Below are 27,036 nucleotides of genomic sequence, written 5' to 3'. Positions count from 1 at the left end.
GTCAAGGTTTGATAAGGAAAATTGAGAGAATGCTTATAAACTACACATCAGTGGTGAAACATTAGATAAATGTGTGTATCTTTGTAAAATGTTTATTAAAGCTGGAATAGATGGAGAGGATTTAACTGTAAATGCTGCTGGAAAAATAATGATAGAATGTAGTACTAATATTTGTTAGTACTACATAAGTAAGTACTAACTATTTAAGTACTATTTAGTACTTAAATAAGTACTAAAACTTATTTAAAATAAGTTTAAATTGCTATAGCTTATTTACATGGAAATAAAACTTGGGGAAGGTAGGAAAAAACATAAAAGTTGACATGCAGTGGGAACATGTAACATAAGAAATGTGATGATAAAACAAGAAGAGATAGAGTCAAGGATGAGTGGACTGATTGGGTGTGGACTGAATCCAAAAGTGAGTGGCCAGTTTGAAAGCAGCTTACTAAAGTTGGATCATATACAGAGTATGAATAAAGACTAAATCTTAAATAAATACAGTATATGAAGGGTCCTTGGTGCTCTCTGAGCTCGCTTGTTTTCTTGCAGACGTTTCATTACCCAAACTAGATAACATCATCAGTGCTAGTAAGGAGTTCAAATTATATTCTAGTGCAGTTTATATTCTAGTGCAGGGATGATCCAGCCCATGGGGCCACCCTGGAAACAGTGAAGTGCCTCTGCCAGTGAAAACAGAGCTTGGGAGGGCTGCGTGCAGTCCTCCCAAGCTCCATTTTCGCTGGCAGGGAGTTGCAGGAAGACGTCGCAGCAAAAAATCGAGCTCAGGAGCCTGTTTTTGCTGGCAGAGCGCTTGGCAGGTGCCTGGCACGAGTGATGTTGAGCTGGCCATGCCCACCCTGGCCATGCCCACACCGGGCCCCCGAGGTCAAACAAATGAGACTCTCAATGAAATTGAGTTTGATACCCCTGTTTTAGTGGCTTGCCTGTCAGTGGTGGTAGTCTTAAGAGATTCTTTAATTGGTCTGTTTGCTGTTGGCTTCTTTGGCAGTTTCTTGATTGGGTTATTATTTATTTAATTGCTGGTTGGATGTTAACCTTGGAGTTAATATATGCTGATCTGGGTGTTTGGCTCATTTTGTTCCTTTTTGGTCTAGGTTGTAGTCTCTTTTGCATAGTCATATACATACAGCATATGATTGTACAGTCACTGGGTCAAGAGGAAAGCATAAATTGAAAAAGTCATGGCTAGATGGAGTTGATGACAACCTCAAACAGTGAGAAATGTAAAGTATATGAATTAGCAGCACTTATGGAAAAAAAGCTTGGTTTGCTAGAACATGGAGACGTTAGTGAATGTTTTTGGTGTAAACTAGATTTGGTACATTTCTTTTTCTCATCTCTTGCATTTAATATTATTGCTCATTGCTTCTCATTCTTTATTTCCCCCTACTTTCCATAATGTTGGTTACAATATTTGCAAAAGAATAGCATGTTGGGTATATACAGGTCGAATATTAACTTGAGCAATTTTAACAATATCTCAAGAGACCAGAAACTGCAGGCAGAAATACATTTAATTATGGCGTTCAAGCATTCATATGTGAATTGAATTGGAACATAAAAATAGCAACCTTTGATATATAACTTTAGACTGCAAACAAACGAATTACATTAAGGACATCCTTTTCACTAATGATTTATGTGTGGGGATGGGTGGGTAGGTAGATATATTCAGAGGTTTTTTAAAGTCTTCTATATGCAGTTTGACATGGAAAAAAGCAATGGGCCAACCACGTGAATCAGTTAGTATAATCACATATATACCACATGGAATAAAATTATAGTTGAACGCCCTGAAATTAAAAGCTTTAAGTGTAATATTAGATTCATTTTTCCAAGGATTTTAATTTTTTAAATTTTAGCTTAATTTTTAGAGACGAACAAAATGTAATTATGGTTTTCAAGTATTAACATTACATACATAATATGTATCAATATGCTCTCCAAACATTCAGAATGTTGGCAAAGACATGTAATAATTGCTTTATTGAATCCAAGGACTAATGGAAGATAGGAAAAAATGTATAAGAGGAACATTTGAGTTTATTATTCCTGTAATAGTCTGCTTTCTTCATTGCAGATACTTTTTAGTAATGCTTTATTTTATTTTTTCGAAATCCTCAGCAAGCTTCTAATTATTGTTTGGATGTGAAAGTACATTTTAGCCTCTGCAGAATCAGTTTCCCTGTAGTACAAATGTTCTCATTAGGAAGACATTTAACATGGGAAGAATATAAATGAGATTTGGGTTTTTTTATATTTTGATCAAAAGAATACTGGAGCCAAACCACTATGCTATTAGGTCTTTCACAGAAATTAGATGACCAAATGGCTTTTTTAACGAGCCCGGTTATAAACACAGACATTTCATGAAACATTCATGTTTGAATGACATAGTGCCTTTTAGAAATCAAAGGACAATTTGATGGAAAGATTCATCTCTATATGACACTAAGTTGTTACATTTTCCCCATGTTTTGTAATGTTACAAATCCAACTGTAACTCAACCTGAAGCATACCTGAACACGGGTATAAACCAAATATTTCAGGGTTTAGTTTTAGGTTCTCTGATCAGTTCAGCCTATTATACTTGTTATGATAGCAATGTAATCAACATAGGCTATTATAGTTAAATTGGCCCAGAATTAGATTTATCAAACAGGATTTATATAAGAATAACACTATCATGCATGGGGAAATCCAATGTGCCAACAAAAGCAGAATACAGAATAAAGTGTGTTTGCTTTAATATTGCAGGCACGTTCAACGCTGGACTGAACAATTTGAGGAAATGATTTAGGTCTAGAATTAAGAATGCTTCCAGACTAGGCCTTTTCTTTCTTTTAATAAAGCCTATTTGTCTCCTTCACAAAATGTTATGGCAAGTGGAATCCAGTACTGCCAATATGAAAGCAAGACAATATTCTTGATTAAGAAAAGAAGCAAAGCCAGGATCACTGAACAATATATTCTGATTGACAGCACAGGACTCTCCCCCTCCCATCTGATAGCACCCCCACCCGCAACTGAGGCTTCCAAGAAGTAAGTGCTTAGTTAGTACATTTTCCCTTCAGTTTAAAGAGGTTGCCCATTTTCTTCTGAGAGGATTGCAGGTAGTCCTCAACTTACAACAGTTCATTTAGTGACCAAAGTTACCTCATTGAAAAAAAGTGATTTATGCCCGTTTTTCACACTTACAACTGTTTGCAGCATCGTCATCCCCGAGATCACAATTCACTGACTCATATTTATGAGGGTTACAATGTCCCAGAGTCATGCGATCATCTCTGGCGACCTTCTGACAAGCAAGGTCAATGGGGAAGCCAGATTCACATTTAATAACACCTGCAGTGATTCACTTAATAGCTGTGGCAAGAAAGGTTGCAAAACGGGGCAAAATTCACTCAGCTGCATAAATGTTGAGTCCAATTGTGGTCGCAAGTCAAGGACTTCCTGTATTCAACTGGGTCACACCATCACATATAGAAAGTTGCAAAAAAAAACAAACAAAAAAACCCACCATCCCAAGGAAGTGTCATTTGTTGTACGCCCGTTTTTTTTTTTTACTGGCATGCAAATCAAGTCAAATCTTTATTATTGTCAAAGACCAGCATAATTACTGGCATGCAACAAAAGCAGCATGCCAAGAATGTATCCATCGATCTTCCTGCCTAGCAAGCTATCCAGAGTACAGTTCAAATGGAGAATATGGCTTTGCCTCCTTTCTCTCAGCAAAGGAGTGATAGCAAAAGGATTTGGAAGGGGAGAAATATGTGCACTATACACAGAAGACGTAATGAAAAGCCTCTCTGTGGCACTCAGACAGCAGACTGATGGAGTGTTGCTCGTACAGATTCTCATGGATTCTGCTCTATTGTGATTAAGTGGAGTAACTCAAATTGTCTGAGAAATAAGCGGACAGGGCTGACAGTGAAATGAGATTGTTGGCATTTGTTCTGCTGAGCTCTTGTGTTCCCAAGCCTGTGCAATAAAAGGATTTATTATATGTGTATTTACATTTTGGCTTTGGTTGTCACTTATGGCATCAAGGTAAAACACACAAACTTTTATTCTAACTATCAAGCTTATTTGTCCAGGCATTTTACCCTTGGGATCATGTCAACTGAGCGCAGCAAAGATCCTGGTTCTTTCTAATGCCAAATCAAGCAGGGTTTTTTTTTTTTAAACCTATTTAAAATCTTGGCTTTGGAAACAGGGAAAACATCGCACTTATAAAATATATTTGACATTGAACTAAGTAATTAGATGAAAAAGTCGCTGTTTTCAAAATGTATAAGCTTATCCTTTCTTAGAAACATTGCTTCTTATTGGTTCCTGTGAATCTAACAAGACTGGACAATATTGCAGCTGAAAGAAATGCAAGGAAACACATCTTCATAAACATGCTAGCTAATTATCTATCATTAATTTTAATCTTCCCCCTATTAACTACATACCCAGTTGAAGCTTACCTTCCTAAACTTCCCCAATACAGGTAGTCCTCGACTTAAAACAGTTCATTTAGTGACCGTTCAAAGTTACAACGGTGCTGAAAAAAGGGACTTGTGGCCATTTTTCACCCTGACAACACTGCAGCATCCCTTTAGTCACGCGATCAAAATTCAGATGCTTGGCAACTGGTTCTTATTTATGACGGTTGCGGTGTCATGTGACCACTTTTACAACCTTCTGTCAAGCAAAGTCGATGGGGAAACCAGATTCACCTAACAATCGTGTTACTAAATTAACAACTGCAGTGATTCACTTTAACAATTGTGGCAAGACAGATCGTCAAATGGCGCAAAACTCACTTCACAAATGTTTCACTTAGCAACCGAAATTTCGGGCTTTATTGTGGTCGCTAAGTCGAGGACTACCTGTAATGCTGAAATCCTATCTGCATTGGGACATGTAAGCACAACACTCATTTTTCCTTTTTCTCTTTCTGTAGTCAATCTGCATGATGGATTAGATCTTACTCTCTGGTTTTACTTTCCCAGGTTTATGTGAAGTCATAAAGGTAGCGTTCTCTTCAGAACATTCAGGCCATGGTATATCTGTATTCAGTTTCTGGATTACTGATATCCTGGACAGTGGTGGGATTCAATTTTCTACTACTGTTTCTGTGGGCATGGCATGGCTTGGTGGGCATGGCAGGGGAAGGATACTGTAAAATCCCCATTTCCTCCCGATCAGCTAGGACTCGAGAGGCAGAGAATAGATGGGGGCGGGGCCAGTCAGAGGTGGTATTTACCGGTTCTCCGAACTACTCAAAGTTTCCGCTACCGGTTCTCCATAACTGGTCAGAACCTGCTGAATACCACCTCTGATCCTGGAGATGTAAATCTTGGTATTGAACCCCACATCTACTATTACAAAGTCAGATTCCATATAAACTTCAGCAGCAGCAGCAGCAGTCCTAAATTTAATTAGTTTAAGTATGAAATGTTCCTCTCTGAATGGACTTGGAAGAAGCAACAATGAGTATCCAGCAAACTGAATTTAAAGAATAACAGCAAGAGAATTAGAAGAACCATTAAGGCATTCGAAGAAATCCACTTCCTTGTTTCAGCATTTGCCGGCAGAGGTAGAAGACAGAGACTAGCATACCACACACTGTTTATGTATCTACTGGAAGCACAAGCCTGCATTCAGAAAATGCACTTTGTATAAACATTAATGTGATGGGTCTTACCCTCCCACCCACCCACCCTTTTAGCCCTTTTCAAATTTCAGAAATTATATTCACAAAAGCTATTGAATTTTTTTCCCCGTTTTTAAAATTAGTATACTCGTAACAAGTGATGAAATAAATGACCTGCTGCAATTTTACAATAAATATTAAAACATTTTAAACCGTCTTGTTTTGCATGTAAACAATAGCAAAAATTGTATGTCAGAATCTGTACATAAGATTTAAAATTCTGGTGTGTTAAAAAAGTAAGCAGTTCAAAACCAAAGTATCACCATAGATAGATAAAAGACAGGGGGATAATACAAAATGTTCTCTTAAGTGGTACAGTTTAAAGCCACCTAACAGAACTTTGTTATAAAGTTTACAGCCATAGAAATAATTCACTGTATTATCTATTACAGAATAAACACAGGCTAAGAGAGGACATGGTGTGGTCAATATGGTAAATGGTAAGGAAAAAAAAGGTAATGAGATGATATAATTCATATGTGATATAGCGCATGCAATTCCACTACAACAGTACCTGTCCTTAACTAAGTTTTTGGTTTGTACTAAATGATACACTCTAAGCAATTAAAGTTTGCATCTAAGTTTTACACACCGACTTTCCCCATGCCAGTAATAAAATGCATAGGATGAGATTAGTCATATTACAAATCATGACTTCTCTCAATCAATACTACAGCATTATACTGCATTTCCATGTACTGATAATTATTGGTGGCATTAGAGTCCTTGATGTACCTATTTACAGTACAATAGACTTGGCTTCTTCTGACTCAGTCAGATTTCCTCACTCTTCACCAAATAGGATGGATCTTAGAAAAGAATCCTTATGTATTATATAACCTACCAGTGTTTCTCCAAAAATAAGAACTGGTCTTATATTAATTTTTGCTTCAAAAGACCCATTAGGGCTTGTTTTTTGGGAAAATACGGTACTAAAAGCATCCTGACGATCTTAACTAGGGCTTATTTTGGGGTAGGGCTTATATTATGAGCATCCTGAAAAATCATGCTAGGGCTTACTTTCTGGTTGGGTCTTATTTTCGGGGAAATACAATATTTTTCCCTATCACTTTCAACTATACAGGTACGTCTCTTCCTCTACAAAAGAAGCAATACAAACCGGGTATGTAAGTAATCTTTGTTAAAAATTAATCTGTATAATTTGCAGTTAAAAATTAAGACACTAAAGCAGTTGGATGAGTGACATTTTCCAAGATGCTGTCAACTAAGCTGTCCTTGTTGAAGCAGTTCCTTGTACATTTTCATCCGAATTGATGGTCTGGATAAAAGTTCTCTTATCTGATTCACTTTGACCAAGAGGGGCAACAATTCTCTATGCAAAGCTTCCTTTACTAGAGCTGTTTCAGGGCTCTTCCCTAAAGGAAAAAGAATAACAACACATGTTTGTATACAATTAATAGTGATTAAAATGTTATGGAACAAATTGCCAAAAAATACACCATTGTGCGGAAAGTACATAATTTTGCTTGAATGCATTTTTTTTTTTTTTACTGTGAAGGGTAATCAGAGACAAATACAATTTATGTGTGAAAATTGTACTTAAAAATGAAGCATGATATGAGATTCAATATCCAGTTACATTCTATTAGGTAACAGTAATTGTGGTTCGCATTAAGATTTCAGTGCTGAATGCTCTTCAATACAGTAGATTGCCTTCTTCTCCAACAAAACATTTTATTTAGTTCTGCTGAACAAAATTCAAGGTAGTGTTTCTTTGGCCATTCGTTTTGCTTCCAGGCGACACAGAAAGAAAGCAATGGAGAAATAACTCTGTAGTCAAGAACACAAGAAAGATGGCACTTTGGGGGAATCACATCCCTCTGTCCTTCTTGTCCTTTCCTCTCTCAGTCTTATCTTCTTTCCCAGAGTTCAGTAGTTGTTGTTTTTTTTTTTAAATAATCATTTTCAGTAGCATTGGCATCTGTCTCTTGTAAAGCTCAGTGTTCTCAGTTCAGAAAGGATACCTGATAGCAAACCATAACCATCATGCCAGCGAGGACAACTCTGAAGAGTAGGGAGCAGAGACATGGATGTTGGTGCTATAGCCCTGCCTTTTTGGCCTCCAAAACAGTCATTTTCTACTAATGTCATTCTCGCTTTCTTTGCTATTTCCAATGGCCACCTCCTCAGTTTTCACTGGGGTCCCACAATCATTTTGAATGTTTTTGTTTTGAGTTTCTTCTAGATACTGCTGTACCGCCTTGAGGACCGCAGTCTCCACCAGTTTTTTGCTGAGGCTCAGCAATTCTGCATCATCTGGCTCTGCCCCCTTTTTGTCACCTGTACACCACAACAGACAAAAATCAGTGAAACTAAGCAGGGAAAACTGCATGCAAATACACAGTTCTGGGGAAAAGCTCCTCAGCACACGGGATACACATTCATCAGGGTGTTCTTGCTTTTGTTGGTTCCAAAACCCTTGAAAAACCTGGTGCTCCCCGAGTCTGGTTGTTTTGTTGGAGACATTTCATTACCCAAACTAGGTAACATCATCAGTGCTAGTCAGGAGTGGGGTTTTCTCTCAGTTTATATTCAACCCTAAGTACAAATATTCTCCTTTGGTGAAAAAAAAAACATGTAGTATGAGCAGTAAGGAAGATACTGTAGGCCAGATCTGTTCCGAAAGCAACAAGGGCAAAAACACAGCTTAAGTCTAAAACAAGAAGGTATGCCTAAGCAACTCAGACAGTTACCTGCCTAATTTACATGAATATGTAAATATGGCAGGAGTAAAGAACAGACAGATTTGCAAGGTTTAATTTAATTTATCGAATTTCTATGCCGCCCAACTCCCAAGGTTCTTCTACTATAGCCAATAATAAAAAATGTTGTAGTTTGAGCCTTCTTGTAGAGTTGATTTCTTGGTTTGGTCTACATAGTGAGGCTGAACTTAATTCTTCCTCAGTTCTTTGTCTGAATCTTAAAGCAGCCTGCCTTATTTCCCTGTCTCCTTCCATGGATTATGGCTGTTCCATTTACCCCTTTTGACCAAAGAAAATTCCTAATCCAACAATTACCCAAAGTCTCAGTTTATACCTTGAAAATCATCTTCTTACAGGAATTTGAAATATAAATCTTGGTGCAATTCGGGACTAATTTGTCTTGTTGAAGTTATGAAATTGTGGCTGAGATGAGAAAGCCTGACAAGGAACTATTGAAAGACTAATTAAGAAGTAATAACAAAACATATAATAAATATCTTTAAACAGAAACACAAGTCACATAGAGCTTATTCTCCAGAAGAATCACTTATTTTTTTGTTATGAAATGTTTTTCCAAATTGATATACTATTGAAATGGCAAGTCAATGTTATCCAAAGATTCCTAGTTTGAAATCCTGTTTATTTCATATTTACATCCAATATACTTCATAAGTCATACTTGCAACTCTCTTGGACTAGTTCCATACCTCAATGATCATATAAGGCAGAAATTGGAGCAAGGCAAATATTTTCCTTGGAATCTTTGCAATTCTACAAATGTTATGAAATGTTGGGTTTTCCTGACGCTGAGAAACCTTGCTTCACCACCTACTGCTCTTGGGTTCAAGCTACCCATTACTCTCTACCCATAAGATCCTGAAGCCAAACGCCTCCTTTTCTTCTCCCTTCTCACTTTGTCCAGCCAACATGCAATCATGGTCTTAGTATTGAGAATAACATCTGAAAAAGTAATGACTTGTTATTCTGTCACTTTCATAACACACAGAGCTTTTAAATGCAAATAACATGCTAGATATTATCAACAACATGCTAGAAAGCCACTGAAAGATTGCCGTGCCTTGTTTGAATATAGCTTCCCATCACTGCTATCACTCAAATTCTTTTGCAAAGTGCAAATGAATCTATTTAAAGGGATGTATGAAAAACATGGTGCTGGCAATTTGTTTTGTGGAGTAGAGGTGAGGGATATTTGTTAAATGGTGATCGATCTCAGGGCAGAACATGGGCTGGGTGACATATTCTTATTGGTTAGCTGAAGCAGAAGTGCTAACTCCTGATGAACTCATAGTATTCTTGGTTTTTCAAGGTTAGTACAAATATATAGTAGGTCAATCTGAAACTGCTTTGTGAGGAACTGAGAAATGGAAATGCTGCCAGTGTAGAAGTGCTTTCTTTTTTAATGAAAAGATAATATGCCCTGCTGCTTAATCATACCCTTTCCTACTTTCCTTATTTATAAATTGCACTTATAAAGTGCAATTTATAAATATACAGCTCTATTGAATGCAGTCAATTTATATTTTGCTATGGAACTAGTTTACTATTGTTAAGCTTTCATTTTTAAAGTAAAACTGCTTTTTTTGCTCCTAAGCAACTCATTAGTAATGGACTGAAAATGTCACTTGCATCTAAAACCAACTCTGAAAAATAGTGAGCAAGGACAGGAACACTGGTTCTTCTTTTATTTTACTTATTTGATTTCTATAGTTCCCGATCTCAATAATGACTCTGGACGGTGTATATCTATGCCCCCCTTCTCTGCTCACATAGCATTAATTTAGTTCAGGAATTTTAAGAAGTGAATTGATGCCTTAAACCACTGTGCCCCCTTAAAAACCCATATGCACATTCAAGGAGGAAAATAAGGCTCCATAGTTATGCTCCATTATTATGGCAAGCTTTAGGAATAACTAAAGAATACTGGCAGGCCAAACATAGTGAGCGGTGGTTTTCATATCCCTACTTTAGCTATTGTTTTTGGCTTGAACCATAGTTTTCGTACTTTAGGTTATTCTTGAGCTATAGTTTTAATATCCGTACTTTAGGTTATTCAAATTTAGAATCTTTTAAATCCTTCATGAAAATGAGTAAACTCTGAAATATTCACCTGCTTTCAATTGTTTAAAAATAGAGAAACAGGGCACATTCTACTCTTCTTCCACTGCATTAGAAAGACCTTTTAATCTAATGAGATGAGAAACAGTGGAAAGCCTTGGGACTTGTAATAATAGCTAGGAAACTTTCACTGAGTAGTTTTTATGACATTGCTTGTATGGATGGCCTTGAATGCTGTTATTTTTCACTTTAAAGGAACTGTGTTCCTCTTCTGTTTTATCCAGTCCTATTTTAGCACTTCCAATGAAGCTACAATCTTTTATCTATTGTCATCCTCTGGGATACTATGTCACCTTTAACTGTAAAAAAAAAATAAATCCTTTCCAGCATTAATGGACACTCTTGTACAAAACACAGTGGCTTCCTCCCCTCCTGGACAAATGTTCCATCTAATTGGGCAGTTTGTTTTCTAAGGTGACCAAACAGATGCCTATGGGAATCCTATAATCATGCCCTAATAAAGAAAGCTACATCACATTTTTCTTTTCCTCTCCCTAGATTCTTAAATTAAACCTAAGTTATTGCTATTCTTACATATATTAAAGATATATTATTGGTGATTTGTTTGATCCTTTCTGTAAAGCAATCAGGAACCATTGCAACATATTTTGTCAAAACGTAACAGTATATTCACCACTGTTGCATTCCATATATAATCACACAATATATTTTAATTCCACACTCTTCAACCTAGTGGGATTTAAATTATTCATGGTAACTTAAATTGTACTAACTTCAATGGTTCTACTCTGATTAAGTTTTGATAATTGTTCATTGTTCTACCATTTGTCCTTTGGGATAAAAATCATGATCATTTATGGGGCATCCATTCAGATACATAAAGAGTATTAACATTCCCCTAAACATTGTCAAGGGTTTTTTAGTCTGTCATAGGACTTAGATCCTAATTGTTCTTTTCTCAATCTATACCAATATGTCTAATCTTCTCAAAGTCTGTTGGTCTGACTTAGATTATAAAACTTCTAGCTTTTCTTCTCTATTTTCCAATATTTATAAGCAGAAAATTAAAGGAACTTCCATATGATAACACTTCATTCTGCAACTGGAGAAAGAATAGAATAGAATAGAATAGAATAGAATAGAATAGAATAGAATAGAATAGAATAGAATAGAATAGAATAGAATAGAATAGAATAACCAGAGTTGGAAGGGACCGTGGAGGTCTTCTAGTCCAACCCCCTGCTTAGGCAGGAAACCCTATACCAGTGATGGCTAACCTTTTAGACACCGAGTGCCCAAACTGTGTGTGCATGTATGCCCATACTGAAAGGTGTGCACAAATGTGCAAGAATGGGTGGACATGCGTGTGCATGCACAGCAGAGACCTGAAGACCAGCTGGCCGGCGGGAGGCAGGGGATCCCAACAATGGCAGTGCAGCAAGAAGTAAGAACTTTTTCTTTTGTGAGCTTCCGCTTCGTCGTTTGCAGGGAAACAGAAGCTCATGAAAGAAACACCACGGAGATCTGACCTGGGGCGACAGTGCGCGTACCATGCAGAGAGGGCTCTGCATGTCTCCTCTGGCATGCGTGCCATAGGTTCACCATCACGGCCCTACACCATTTCAGACAAATGATTATCCAATCTCTTCTTTAAAACTTCCAGTGTTGGAGCAATTACAACTTCTGGAGGCAAGTTGTTCCACTGATTAATTGTCAGAACTGTCAGAATGAAGGTAGATGTCCTTGCAAAGGCAATAAACTTTATAATTTTATCTGCTCTTCTCTTGATTAAAGTCAAGAAACAAAGAAATAGAAACTAGCAGATTCCATAGCACCAGGTTGATAAATCAAAACCTAACCAAAATGTGGCCTGAACCTTGATCTATTTCCCCAGACTAGAACGAAATTGAAGCATCATTCAAAAACCTTCACAAGCAACTGTATTGCCCATGTTGGAAGCTGAAGTAGAAAACAAAATTGAGTTTGAAATTATAAGGTTCATACTTAAACAAGTGATCCTATTATATTATCATTTGGTTTGATTATAAAAAAAGAAACGTTTGAGAGGATTTTTATACTGTTTGCATGTATTAATATGAATTCTGTATTCCATAGCACACAATGGAGAAAGCTAAACAGTCTGTGGGAAGGGTGGGAGGGACAGTATGTATATCACTTTTGTGTACTGCGGAGTGGTTCTTCCATGGTGCATCTTATTGTACATACTTAATAAATTTTAATGGTTTTTATAGTTTTATTGGGTATTTTTAAAGGAAGGATTGGACTTTGTGTGTTTCATTGTAGTGAGCCGCCCTGAGTCCTTTTGGAGATAGGACGGCATATAAATCCAAATAATAAATAAATAATAAATAATAATAAAGTTATTGTAAAACCTTCCTCATTTCTAACATTTGGCATAAAGGCAAGACTATCAATTACTGTGTTTAAAAATTAGTACTTCATTCTAGACAGGCTATAAATGTTCCTTTTCCTGTGCAAGACTCAGAACAAGTAGAATAACTTCCATAACATCCCATTTAAAAGAGAAAGCAAGATAAAAATGTGTTGTGCAAATGCTACACAGTGGTTGAGTATTTAATTTAAATAGCATGTATTTTTCATGCTACAAACACCTTAAGTGGCATATGGAGTCCATTAGCATTGGGTCCCTGATTATCAGAACCCAGATGACAAGTGTGGGATATGTCATCAGAATGGATGACCAATGTATGCTTTGTCAGTTGCTCTATGGTGAACTGGAGTCTGAGAAGAGACCTCAAGGTTGACCATGCAACTGCTACAAAGGTGTTGTGAAAGAAACCCTAAATCATTGTGATACCCAACCAAGGGAACTAGAAAGCTACAAATGATGATGGAACTTGTTGGCCAGCTTTCAAGACAGGCATTATCAAAAACTGATAGAAAACCATGAGCAGCATCACAAATAATACCCACAATTACGACAACACTGGCATTATAGTGCTCCCATTGTGCTAGACTCTGTGCTTCCAGATTGGGAATGTAGAACCACCTCCGTGTCCACAAATGAAATGTACAGCAGTATGTCTTCTTCAAACCTGAAGGCCTATCATAGCTATAAATGTATTTTTCATGCTATTCTTTAAGTAGCATATAACACTATATGGTTCTGTTATCATTTTCCCCTCATCCTCCTTTAACCTGTGTTATACAAATTCTAGGCTTTTTTTTAAAAGCACATGTAACAAGCTTAGAATACTCATTTATTTTATGATATAAGCATACTAGAATCATAATAAGCTCATTCAATTCCTCCCTCCCACCCACCAGGATACCAGCTGATTTAAAGAAGAAAGGATCACCCAATTCCAAATTGTGCTATGCTGTATTTGCCCCTGAAAAACAACTTCCATCAGAAGTGGCATATTGCAAAGTTGCTATAATTGCAAAGTTCATGTTCAAATCAGCCAGGATTCTAAACATGCAGAACTCTTCTTTCACACACATCTCTTCTCATATACATGCATATGCATGTGCCTGGTGATAGGCCTGAATTGAGGATAAACATGATGGAGAATCAGCTTTTGTAAAAAGACGATTCTATATAAAGATAGCCTCATGTCAAATTCAATCTGCTGACAGCATCATTCAATTTTCTTGGCAAAATTACAGAAGTTCTTTACTGTTATTTTCTTCTAGGGTGTCCTTTAATTTCTCAAACTAGCCTTCAGCCCTGCAATTCCCATATAATTACAAGCCAGAGCCAGTCCTGTTTAATCATCCAGGATATATGTGATGGCCATGGATCTACAGGCGTTCCTTTGTCTCTTTATACTGTATTTCTATTCATATTTCAGCATCCTATTAGCCTGTTAACACTGGGGATATTTGTTCTTGCAAAGTGATCTTAAACTAGACACAATGGAAATATATTTGGTTGCCTAACCACTTGGCTTCTGGAGCAATTTGACATTTTGACTTAAGTAGCTCATCTATGCCATCAATAGTTTCACTTGCACATTCTTTATTTTGCTTCTTCCGTAGACCTCTTCCAAAAGGTCTATCTATCACTTGCAGTTTTCAGTCTTGTGTTTTTGACTGAGATATGTCCACACTGATGCCCCAATACTGTAGTGATCTAGTTTACAAACCAATGTTATTGGAATGTGTCATTTCAAAATCTGGATTAAAGCTTATGCAACTAATACGCTTTCACTTTTTGATTACTTTCTTATATGTAAGATTTATTCTTTTGCACGGAGGGGGGAGCAACCATGTTGACCTGCAATCTTAACCAAAGCATTTTAGATACAGACCAAAGATAGAGGATGAAAGTTATTGTCTCATTTTTACTTCATGGTTCAACTTTGCATTTCATGCACAAAGTTAATCGCCCCAATTAAGAAAAATCTTACTAACATTTCAGTCCTTGGCTTAATTACATTTAACATTAAAAGTTTAAGTATGTGAAGTTTAATTTTCTAAATAATATATTCATTATTGTTTATTCTGCATAAAAAAGAATGACTACCAAGGAAGAAGTGCTTGAAAAGGATCTCAATGCCCTTGATTGGAAGCATATTTTGAAGAATAAATGTAGTATTATAATCATGTCATACAATCTACATGATAGCTTCTCTTTTGTATGTGGAAGATCAAACTTTATAACAAACTTCATCCATATTATATTATGATGTCACAAACTTGTACTCATACTAATTCAGTTAAGCTCAGAATTCAGGGAAACCACTAATATTTATCTTAAAATGTTTGTGGGCTTAAAAAAAAACCCCAGATATTTGGAGAAAGAATATACTAAAAAACGTTTTGTAGTCAAAGGGATTAACAAAGTGCAGATACTTTGAAGCTTGGCAATAATTATCGATTTAAAAAAGATCAATTTCCATAAAATAAAGAAAAAAGACTAATATTTGAAAATGTACTATAGTGAAGTGGACCAGATATCTGCATTTAGCTAGTTATCATCTATGTTTGTATGTATTTTTCTCTGGCCTTCACTTAATCTGAATTCTGATTTAGTAGCTTTTTATTTAATTTGTTCCATGACTTTCTAGCAAAATACCGTAACAACAATATTTCTTTGGGACCCATTGTTTCATCCTACCTCTCTTACTTGATTCCAAGATTCTGCCAGTTATTTCAGCAACATTTCTGCTCACTTCCTCTTACTTTAAATCTGGCTCTTATCCTGCACTTCTCATTAAATTTCTTGGAACTACATTGGATCTCCATCCAAGATTCTTAGAATCTATTTTTGTACTCTATTGTATTTTACTTCATTTATAGTAATTGGAAGGTGGTGTTGGATTAATTAAAGGTTACTTAGAATCAGGAATTAAGCAGTAAAGTGACTAAATCATGGGTCTGCCAAAGTACCTTAGTAATATTACTGGTCAGCTAATATAATATTCTTAAAACTGTTTATTTGGAAATTCCACTGAGTGGACAAGGGTATGTGCATACAACTGCAGAATTTATCATTAAAACTAACTATAGCAAAAACAGAAATGAAATGTAGAATAAAACAAAAATGTAACATTAAAAACAGTTCCTCTAAATATTCCCTATTAAAATTAAATTAAATTTAGGATATGGCAGGTATCTCAATTAGTTTTCTGATATCACATGTTTGAATAATGCTATACAAACTATTCTAAAACACACAATTAAAAATGAACATTCCATTGAAATAATTATTGTAAAATAAGTTAATAAAATTTATCTATTGCAGTGCCTTTTCTGTAATCTGAATAAAACTAAAAACATGCCTGGCAGCTGTTCAGAAAAGAAGGCTCTCTTTGAAGGGGTGCAATGCATTGCAACAAAAATACTAGAGAATCCTTTCCCTATTTTTAAGTACAACAGTAACAAATCATCTGTCTTTTTGGTCCTCCATGTCCTTCAATTGAAATTAGATTTAGTGTGGCAACACTGCCCTATCGGATAGGGTACATCTGGTAAGTTAAACAAATACACACCCCAATGTTAAATCATATTTCATGATATGCACTAAAAGAATAACCCATCCATAATTCAGAGTTACAGACATAAAATTTGTTTCCTAGCCTAAGAAATGTAATACAGTATGTATATAAACATATAGATACATATTCAATTTCTACTTACCTGCATTCCTTTAAACCATAATATATAATTTAAAGTGTAGGTGAGAATGACCCATGCTCCAAATGCATATAGCTGGATTTTTTTTTTCTTAGCAGTAAACTACATTCTGAAATAGCTGCACCCAATACTGGCATTGCACAAAATAATCAGACTTACTGATTTTTTTCTCCTCTCTCCCAAAAGGATAACAGCACAGCTGGCCCATGATATCTACTGTTTGGTTTTCTTCCTCGTCCTTTCAGTATGCACCGCCCCAAACTGTAAACTGGATGTTGCTCTCGACTCTGAAGGCAAACTGTTCATTCTACTCAGAGGAACACAGAAAGGCGCGCGCACATACACACACACACTGAGGGGAGGGAAAGAGAGAGCAGCCAGCTCTCTGCTGTAAAGAATGAGAAAGGCTCCACCTCTTTGTCCTCGGCACTGATAGGTGTAGAGAAGGAAAACTATTCCTACCATCTGGAGGGGTTTACAGTGACACTATTTTATGCATACACACATGGGTGCTTCACACATTTCACAATTTCTTTGCACAGGAATTTAGAATGTCAAAATACAGTACCTTGTCACCATCAAGAACTGGTTATATTAATAGCTAGTTTTAAATCTTACAGTTGGGACAATGTTAGAGGCAGAGTTTCCTTCTCAATTTTTTTTTCTCGTCCTTCTATGACTCAAAAGCTGTAATACTTGCAGAAATATAAGAGATACAATATTTTCCATTACTTTATCTCAATTTTTTTAAAAAATCCATGTAATTTTATAACCCTACCTCACTTAAAGCTTATGAAGATGCAGGAATGCAACCGGAGACGGGCAAAATCTTTAACAGATTAACAGAGTTGGAAGGGACCTTATAGGTCATTTAGTCCAACCCCCCCCCCGCTCAAGCAGGAGACCCTATACCATTTCTGACAAATGGCAGTCTAATCTTTTCTTGAAAGTCTCAAGTGATGAAGCTCCCACAACTTCTGAAGGCAAGTTGTTCCATTGGTATATATCTATATCTATATCTATAATATCCATATCTATATCTATATAAGCCAATTTATATTTATATATATAAAGTATATATATATTTCCCAATTGTTAAGGTCGCAGACAATACATTGGTACCTCAGTACTCGTTCTTAATTGGTTCTGGGAGGTGGGATGAGTATTAAAAAGGATGAGTACCAAATAAACCATATGACTTACCACATGTCACTTTGTTTCGGCCAGGAAGGACCTCCTATCTGTCCCTTTTCCTATGTCAAAGACCTTCTCAGTATGGTCAACTTCCTGTCTGCCCCTATGGCTGTCCCTCACTTCCTTTTGCAGTGCATCGAGTACTAAACAAACAATGAGTACCGGAACAACATTTTCACGTCCAAATTCATTAAGTACCAAATTCAACAAGTTTTGAAGTAGTCGAGTACCGAGGCACCACTGTATTAAATCTTTTTCTAGACTTCAACTAATACTACATGCTTGATAATGCTTGGTTCTGCTTATGTGACTAATCATGGGGTGGGGGGACATTAAAAGTGAGAAAATGCCTAACAGGAGATGGGACATGCCCTGAAGTAGTGCTCTATAGACAGAAGCAGCCACCAATACTGAAGCAATGAGGGCAAAAGTTGAAAATCCACTATTGTTTGACCTTGTCCTGGCAGAACAACATTTTATACATCAGTCATTCTGAAAATTCTTTTGATAATTTTATTTAAGAGAGAGGCTGCCTGGCCTCAACATATGGGATTCTACACCATAGCTTAGCTTAGCTTTCACCACATGCAGTGCTCACGCAGTCTAATTTAACTTTGCAGCCCCAAATTCCAGCAAAAGCAATAATTTCCCATCACTATCAGAAAAGTAATTAATATTTCACTGCAACCTCTAGCGTTCCCCTTATGAATTACCTTAAACAATTGTAAGGTAATTGCTAAACTCATAGTCCAATAGGGATAATGTGATGATACAACTGATACTCGGTTCTCTTAATCTTTAATAGTGAAAGAAATTCAAAGGAAAAAAAAACATTGATTACAGGATAACAAGTTATGTACTAAACCTCTATCTTATTCTTTCTGTGTCTTTACAGAATTTCTTCTTTGCAGTATCATCCACAAACAAAAACAGAGGAGTATTATTTTTAAATATTGACTCACAACTGTTCTTTAAAACAATGTGAACAGAACACCCTGTTCTGAGAACGCTGAGAATTGTTCCAAGATCATTTGGTATCTTATCAAGGACAGAAGTCAGAAGGTTCTTTCATGGAAATACTAGCGTGATACTTTTCAGGCAAATATTATATGGTACTTATAAATTATTCTGATATGGCAGGATGGACTATAAAACTCTATCATGCATATGAACAGCTTCATCTACATTTTGTAATAAAGCTGCTTAAGCAAAAACTGTCAGCCTGTCAAATCACATGTTAAAAAAAGCACATGACCCATATTCTAAAGAACAAATGAATTAAACATGACTACTTAACACACATCTACAGGGCATAAGTAAAAGCCTGTCATTAAAGCAAAAGAAAATACGTCTGGTGGGAATTTCTTTCATTTTACTCTTTTCAGGAGACTAATGCCCTATTTATTTAAAAAGGAAACTAACTGGGAAAAACGCTAGAAGTGTATTTTTTGTTTCATTTTACAACTGTGAAGTGACAATAGATAGTTGATTTCTAAGAGTATTTAATGAAATATGTCCAAATAATTTCAGCATGAAGAAAAATGTGGGTTTATAATTCTTATACTGAATTTAATAAAAGTTCACTATGAAAACTGTCAGTGGTGCAAAATGATGTAATAAATATACCATCAGGTTTTGCTAAATAAATCTATTTATTATAATTTCACTGTTTTTATACATTTTATTCTATAGCTATCCTTCATTCTATATCTATGTTTATTTACAATTTTTAAACACCTGCATAAAAATTCATGCATACTCTTTTTCCTCAAATGCAAACTTCCTGAATAAAATGATATTTTGTCCATTATCTTTTAAAATATACCATTTTGTGTACTTTAGTACACAGCTTTATGCAGATAGTCCTCAACTTACGACAGTTCACTTAGTGAGTGTTCAAAGTTACAATGGCATTGAAAAAAGTGACTTATGACTATTTTTCAGTTACTACCTATGAAACATCTCCATGATAATGTAATCAAAATCCAGATGCTTGGAAACTGGTTCACACTTATGACCATTGCTACGTCCCAAGGTCATGTGATCACCATTTGCGACTTTCTGACAAGCAAAGTCAATAGGGAAGCCAGATTCACTTAACAACTTTGGCAAGAAAGGTCGTAAAATGGGGCAAAATTCACTTAACAAATGTCTCACTTAACAACAGAATTTTTGGGCTCAATTGTGGTCATAAGTCGAGGACTACCTGTACTCTGTTTTGATTGAAAAACAGCATCACAGAACTCATAAAGATACAAAAATAGATAACTGCATTTCTCCACGCAAATCTATTCAAGAAATACTGTTTAGAAATGTATGCTTTAAAAGTTGAGCCGAACAAATTTATCTCCCAGCCCTATTAACAGATCACATTGGTTTCCTGAAGCCACTGAATAAGTTTAAGCAAGACATTATCTCTCCAATGCATTCCTCCATCTGCATCATGATGACAAGCCGTAGCTCCCACAATGCTTTAAAAGACCCTTCTGAATAGCATCCTTGTAATCATTTTAATTTTGGTAGCATTTTCTTTTTATCTTGAGTGTTAAGTATATTTGTTCTTGTTCTAGGTATCTATCAGTAAAATAAAATCAAAATTTATCATGGTCATGGCTACCTTTTCTGTTATAATATTCCTTCCTTTTGAATTGCAGGTCTGGCAAAAGGAAGACCAAGTGAAAAAACAAAAAACTCATTCTATAAGTAAATTGTTGAGTGCTAACTCAAACTCAAAGAACGAACAAACAAACAAAAAGAAGAAACATTAGAGCCAGGGATGTGAGGGAAACAAGATTCTTTTTTGTTGTTGTTCAGATTCATATGGAAGCTGAAGACCATTGTGGCTACACTATTCTGGACCTGAACTAGTTTTTATGAGCATTACATATTTTTTGGGGTTCTGTGATTTTTATTCATTAAACAAGATTTAATTGCTTCTTAGATTCTACTGATTCTCACAAAGTTCTTTAAACGTGCACCATCTATTTATGTAAGAGTTCAAATTTCTTGTTAGGAATTTTCATTCCCTTATGTATTTAGTTCATTAAAACTACAGTGACATTTCAAAACAGAAATCATCCATTTGTATGGTATTTTTACATGAACACAAATGTACATTATCAATTCCTTAAAAAAAATATTTGAGATTTCAAAAAATGTTTTAAACTTTAAATATGCATATGTATGTATATCCCCCCTAAAGAGGAAAAAAAGAATAACCTCCTTTTTTCACCACATTAAGTTACTACTTTTTAAATAAAGATTTTCTGAATAAATCAAGATGGTTGCATTCATGCAATAACCTGAGCCATAATCCATAGCTTATACATCACAGCAATTTTGTTCAGATACTTCATTAAGATAAACCCAAGCAAGATACTAACCATTATCAATTAGTATAATATATCAACCCAATGGAGGATTCTCTTTTATAGTCCTCTGTTACTTATGGTAATTGGGACCAGAATTTCCACTGATAAGTGATGTGGACCTAACCTCACCATTTAGAAATAGCAATCTTAGAAGTCCTTATTGCTGTCATTAAGTGAGGTACATGGGTTATTAACTGAGAACCTCCTCACAACTTTCTGTTGACTTCCAATAACCAAAGTCAACAGGGAAGCCAGCAGGAAGTTGCAAGTCCCAGGTAGTTTGCAAACAGGCTGACAGACAGGTAACTGGCTGCTACCAGTAGATGGGAAAGGGTGCATACGGATGTGTGAGGGGCAGGGAGGCACAAGCACAGAGGGATTTGGGATGGCTGCTGCAGGGTGGGGTGCACAAGGTGGGGGATGGCGTAAGTGTCACAGGACTTGAGGTTGCTATTGGAGAGTGCAAATGGGACGAGTACAGCAGGAGCACAGTGGGGCTTGGGTGGCTGCTGTTAGATGTGGGTAACTTACCAGAACAATTTTCAATTTTACTTACTGGCTTTCCCATTGACTTTGCTTGTGGAAAGCTGGCAGGGAAGGTTGCAAATAGCAGTCATGTGACTGTGGAACACTGCAAACATTGTTAAGTGCAAGCAGTTGCCAAGTGCCCATATTATGATCATGTGACTGGCCAATTGCTGGGAGAATTGGAACTTCAAAGACCAGTTATAGTTAATACTCATTCAGCACCATTGTAACTTTGAATGGTTGCTGAACAAGTGGTAATGAATCGAGGATTAGCTATATACTTAAACATGGTAGGTGCATCTATAACACAAAGATTTAAAAAGCTCCGTTAGAGAGATTACAATATATTTATTTCAGATTCAGTACTGGAGTTCTCTGACTTCCTTAAGAATAGATTTAGTCTTGGGAATTCTTCCAACAACAAAAGTACATCGTGAAAATTTCCTTGTAAAAAGTTCACTTTTCATGAAATCACTTGGTATTCCTGAAAGACTCCTTTGCCTCCTTTGCTTCCTGTGCACAATGCACAAAGAGTTATATGATAGTAAAAGTCACAATGCCTGAATTGTTACAAATGCCAAATCATCAATATAGGGCTGTATACCCAGGAGTGTTTACAGGGTTAACAGCATCAAAATAGCAACTTGCCTCTACTTACATGGGGTGGAGGGAGCAATTAGATTACTCCAATAGCTTCCACTATTTTGAATCAGCTAACATTGCCAATGGATATCTCAAACGGTACTATGTTCTACAGCAAAGAATTTGATTCCTTAAACTATAAAGCAGATTTATTTATTTGTATCCCACCTTTTATTATTATTTTTAGAATTAACTCAAGACAGTGAACATATCCAACACACCATCTTTCTCCTATTTTCCCAACAACAACTCTGTGAGGTAGGCTAAGAATGACTTGCCCAAGGTCATGGCTAAAGTAAGATTAGAACTCATAGTCTCTTGCTTTCTAGCCTAGTTGCTCTAACTACTAGACAAAACTGGCTCTCAGATCTTAAAACAATATTTTAATGTCCATTTAAAAATTAGGCCAAAGAAACCTGTCTTATTTGAAAAGTTCTTCTGCCCTTTCTCCTGAGTCTACTGACAGAAGTAAGTTAAACCTCCACATTGTGGTTTCTCAACAATGTAAACTACCTTTCTCAAAGGGTTTTAACTGTATCTAATAATATATTTTGGAGATGAATCCTCTAAATCAAAAGCAAAAAGGCCCCCCAAATCTTTCAGTTTTTCACTGCAGGATGACTCTTTTTAAGATCAACCTTTATACCAAATCAGAGCAATTTAGCCCAGCAAAATATGACCAATGTATCTATTTATAACTCTTTATGCGTTCCTCAACAATAACACAGCAATCCTAAAATATTTTCAGAATTGGGCCAGAGTGCTTGATCAAATCAAAACGGATATTTTTAGAGCATTAGCTCATAACCTGAATGATAGACCAATGCAGTTAAAAGAAAATCTATTAGCTAAAGCAGACAAACTTCAAAGAAAGCTTTATCTTAATGCTTTGAGATAAGATCATTCCATGGTGACACATCATCATTAACCTTTTGTAACTTTTAACCAAATACCCTAACATGTTTTAACAGATTAGCCTTGTTGCCATTTATTTATTCTGAGAATTAAGCTTTTAATTCCTCCTTGATTCAGTTCTTCGCATTTTCAAATTACAGTATTGAATATACAAACCCTTGATTTACAAGACATTATTCTTTTAAATAAAAGGTATGGTATTTGAATGAGAAATCTGTTCACTGTAAATGGAGTTTTAAACTAAGTATTTATTTTATATTAAAAATCAAAGGGGAAAAAGTCTCAATCAAATGAAAATTAAATCAAATTATTTGCTGACCCTGAAGTATACTGCTAAAATTGTTTTTTACACGTTGTATTAGTACATCAATGTAAAATTGATACATAATATTGAATAATAAATTATTTTACTATTTAATGGCATCTTAAGGTTTTAATTATTATAGAGCTAATAAATATCCAAGATGTAGTTAATATTATCAATTATCTCAAAGCACAGCTAAAACTAATTAATTAGTTATTGCCTACGGTCCTTTCCATCAATAAATTCATGAAGTATTTTTAAAGATTATGGTATATTATTTGTTAAGTATGCTTGCTGTCCAAATAGATAAAAGTGGAGTTCTTAACATCTAATTCCTTAACATATTTTTATTTTTAATTTCAGATAATTTTGAGATCATTGCATAAAACATTTGGTTTTGTGTTTTTCTGCATTTTTTTCAAACACTTACTGCAATCTTCTGGTTTACAAATCAAACTAAAACATTTTTGATCTAAAATTTATTAGCAGTTGCTAGTTACACAATCACAGTATACATACATAAAGGGATCCCAAGATTCAGTATTGCAATTTAAACATTCTAGTAAAAAGACCCTTATACTGCAGAACAAATTCCGCTTTTGATTATTCTCAACCTCAGTTTTTTAAAGCCATATTAAAGTGTTGATTACTTGAGGGACCACCTGTCTCCCATAACATCTGTCCAGTCAATTCAATTCTGCATTCTTTCATATGTTTTAGTTTGCACAGATGGCTTATCGTAGGTGGCACATTTCTCCTGATATTTTGGTTAAAAATCTGAGGTTGACTTATATGTGGATGGGTTTATATGTGAGTTTACTGTATACACATTGTTACTTTAGAGAAGTGTACTGCCATATGTTTTCATAGATAAGCCCATCCATGAATAAACTGAACCCAATTTGGGGGGTGTATTTTGGCATCGAAAATTCTTGGCTTTTCTGCAAGTTTACATAGTACACAGTACTTGTTTGCCCATCAAACTGGAGGCTAGAAATTTCCTCTGCAAAAAGATTTTAAACTTTGTAAAACTAGTTTCTCTTTTCCTTTCATTCTCCCTGCTCCTCTTTTGACATTCCCATTTGCTGACTACAAGGCTGAAGTTATAAAGAACCAGCTCTATTTCTGTACAAATCTTAGCTCTGAAGTTTAATGGAAGAAGATCAAATGAAAGGCCAATTCAATGCTGCTTCTCTCTGTGATATAAGAACATCTGCACTTGCAAGCTGGGTAAACCACCTTTTGACAGTGAAAGAGTCAGCTATGCTCTTCTATGAGAAGGCAAAAAAAAATCTTTAGAAACAAAGATATAATGCTCTGGAAAAAATGCTGGCCTATTTTTTAAAATATGGATTTAGGTGTTTTTTTTAAAGCAATAGTTTTATGTACATAGAAACTGGAAAAGAAAGACAAGTTCTGCCATATGTATATTGCTAGTTAAATATGACTGGGTGTACAGATAATCCTTAAATTACGAATGTAATACAGCCTGCCAATTACATTTGTAACCCAAGTTTTCCCTGCTTTTCCCAATGCATTCGCTAATCAACATGGAGCCCAATGAAACAAAGGAAACAAGCTCCGTGTTGACTGGCTGCCACATCCCAATCCCTGAAGCTGCTCATTCGAACTAGCCAGTCAGCAGCAAGCAGGAGGCTGCTCACCAGTGGCCAGACTGGGCCCAAATAAAGCCTGCAGGCCCTCATGGCAAAGAAGCCGGGTTTTTATTCAGATGGGGTGAAGCTGTTTTCCTTACATCTCACGTTCTTACAGCTTCACTGACTTCTGAATAAAAGACTTTGGCTTCTCTGCCATGTGGGTCATCCTCTTTTGGAGCTCTGAGAAGTAAGTACAGTAAAGCCATGGGAAATTGGGTGGGGATGAGTAAGTGGAAAACAAAGCAGGTACAGTGCCTGTGGATACCTGGCGGGGTAGGATAGGGGGAAAAGTAGGCAGTGGGCATGTTGTAACATCTTTGCAGTCAGTCATAAGGGCAAATGACCACTGTGGTGCTGAAACATGAGGAACATTGGGACCGGATTGAAAATACTCTTTTGGGGGGGAGGGTGTTGTAATTTTGAACTGTCACTAATTGAATTGTCATACCTTGAAGAATACTCGCATTAACAGTTTTTCTGCTGCTCCTTCCAAAAAGGTTTTGCATGTATTTTCTTTTTACTATTTTATTTCTTTTGTGTTTCTCAGGACTCTTGCAAGAATGCTACAGCTATTGCCTTGACCAAACTATGCTCCTGGCCATTCAACTGTAGTTTTCATAGCTGTTTCTGTAATGCACCATGGTTACTTCTTATTATTCTCGATGCTGAGTAGAAACACACCATTTAGCCCATTCTGTTCCAGCTTTGGAGGTGTTTCATATCAGGGATGAAGACAGTTGTTACAGGCAGACCACTCACAATTGCATGATTCCAGAAATCTCCTGTAGTACATATCCTTTCCATAGCTCTTCTCTGGATTCTTCCAGTCATTAAATCAACTGGATCCCTTGGTCACTCATTGCCAGTACAGCCACTTCTATGCAGTGCTTTTTGGAGACAGTCTTTGCTTAAAATAAATATATTCCCATTTATTTTACTTGACATCCCTTTTAGGAGCCTGTCATTTGTTACACAAACTTTCCCCACTCTTTACTAGGGACAGTGTTTTCCTATCAGCAAGAATCACTTTCTGGATGGGGGAAACAAAGCAAAGGGAATCTATCAAGTTCCTTTCTTTATGTGGCCTGCAGTAAATAAATAACAGCACCATTTGCTGACCTTGTTACTGTAGCAGAATAGGATTCTACAGAATAGAAGAGGCAATTCTTTTCCTGGCTCAAGGACAGCTGCATAACACTTCAAATCAACTGTGAGAAACAGTCCTATTTCTATTCCGTTTCCATCAACTTGGTTACAGCAGAAAAAAGATAAGCAGATTCCAAATATATCTTTTAGCCTTTCCTCCCTAAAGCATGACAGAGAAAGCAATTTTAATGTGCAATTATAGATCTAATTTATCAGTTTGTGAAGTAGGCAGTTTTTCAAAATGAAAATACTACCTTGATAACTGGGTATTGGAACTGTCAGTCAAAGAATGATTAACATATGGCTGCACATTTCCATTTAAATTCTAGAGGAAAGTGAGGTGAAGAAACAGAGATTTGGTGACAGGTTTGAGAAGTCTATAGCCTCAACCCAATGAAAGTCTCCTACTATCACTGTGAACAGATAAAAATTAAATCCCTGACATATTCTTAAGAAGGGCCATATTCTAGAGCAAGATTTGAATTGTTGGATTCTATGGCTAAATATTGGTGTTTCTATCACCTGCCACATCACGTGAAGTACCTAAGTTGTTGAAGATATTGTTCATGGTTTTTTTTACTGTCAACTGTATGTACTGCTTAGATT

At 36.0% G+C, this 27,036-nt stretch overlaps 1 protein-coding gene across 6 annotated transcripts in view; it reads right to left on the bottom strand.

Moving 5' to 3' along the window:
* AKAP7 (A-kinase anchoring protein 7) overlaps positions 1 to 27,036 on the bottom strand; it is an 81,066-nt gene that overhangs the window by 8,310 nt on the left and 45,720 nt on the right. The window contains exons 1-2 of one of the 6 annotated variants that reach the window (XM_034418817.3): positions 16,832 to 17,024; positions 5,853 to 8,030 (exon numbers count right to left, since the gene is read on the bottom strand). The exons of 2 other annotated variants lie outside the window; for them this stretch is intronic. In XM_034418817.3, coding sequence (XP_034274708.1) covers positions 7,822 to 8,030; positions 16,832 to 16,880 — 258 coding nt within the window. In that variant the 5' untranslated portion in view covers positions 16,881 to 17,024 and the 3' untranslated portion in view covers positions 5,853 to 7,821. Of the gene's footprint in view, positions 1 to 5,852; positions 8,031 to 16,831; positions 17,025 to 25,793; positions 26,192 to 27,036 lie in introns of those variants that run through there. 3 more of the 6 variants (XM_034418813.3, XM_034418812.3, XM_034418814.3) reach the window with 3 other exon arrangements.

Source organism: Pantherophis guttatus, chromosome 1 (assembly GCF_059756535.1).
Source record: "Pantherophis guttatus breed Tessera chromosome 1, ASM5975653v1, whole genome shotgun sequence".
NCBI lineage: Eukaryota > Metazoa > Chordata > Lepidosauria > Squamata > Colubridae > Pantherophis > Pantherophis guttatus.
Note: the sequence above shows the minus strand (reverse complement) of the source record. Positions and strands in the feature narration are given on the sequence as shown.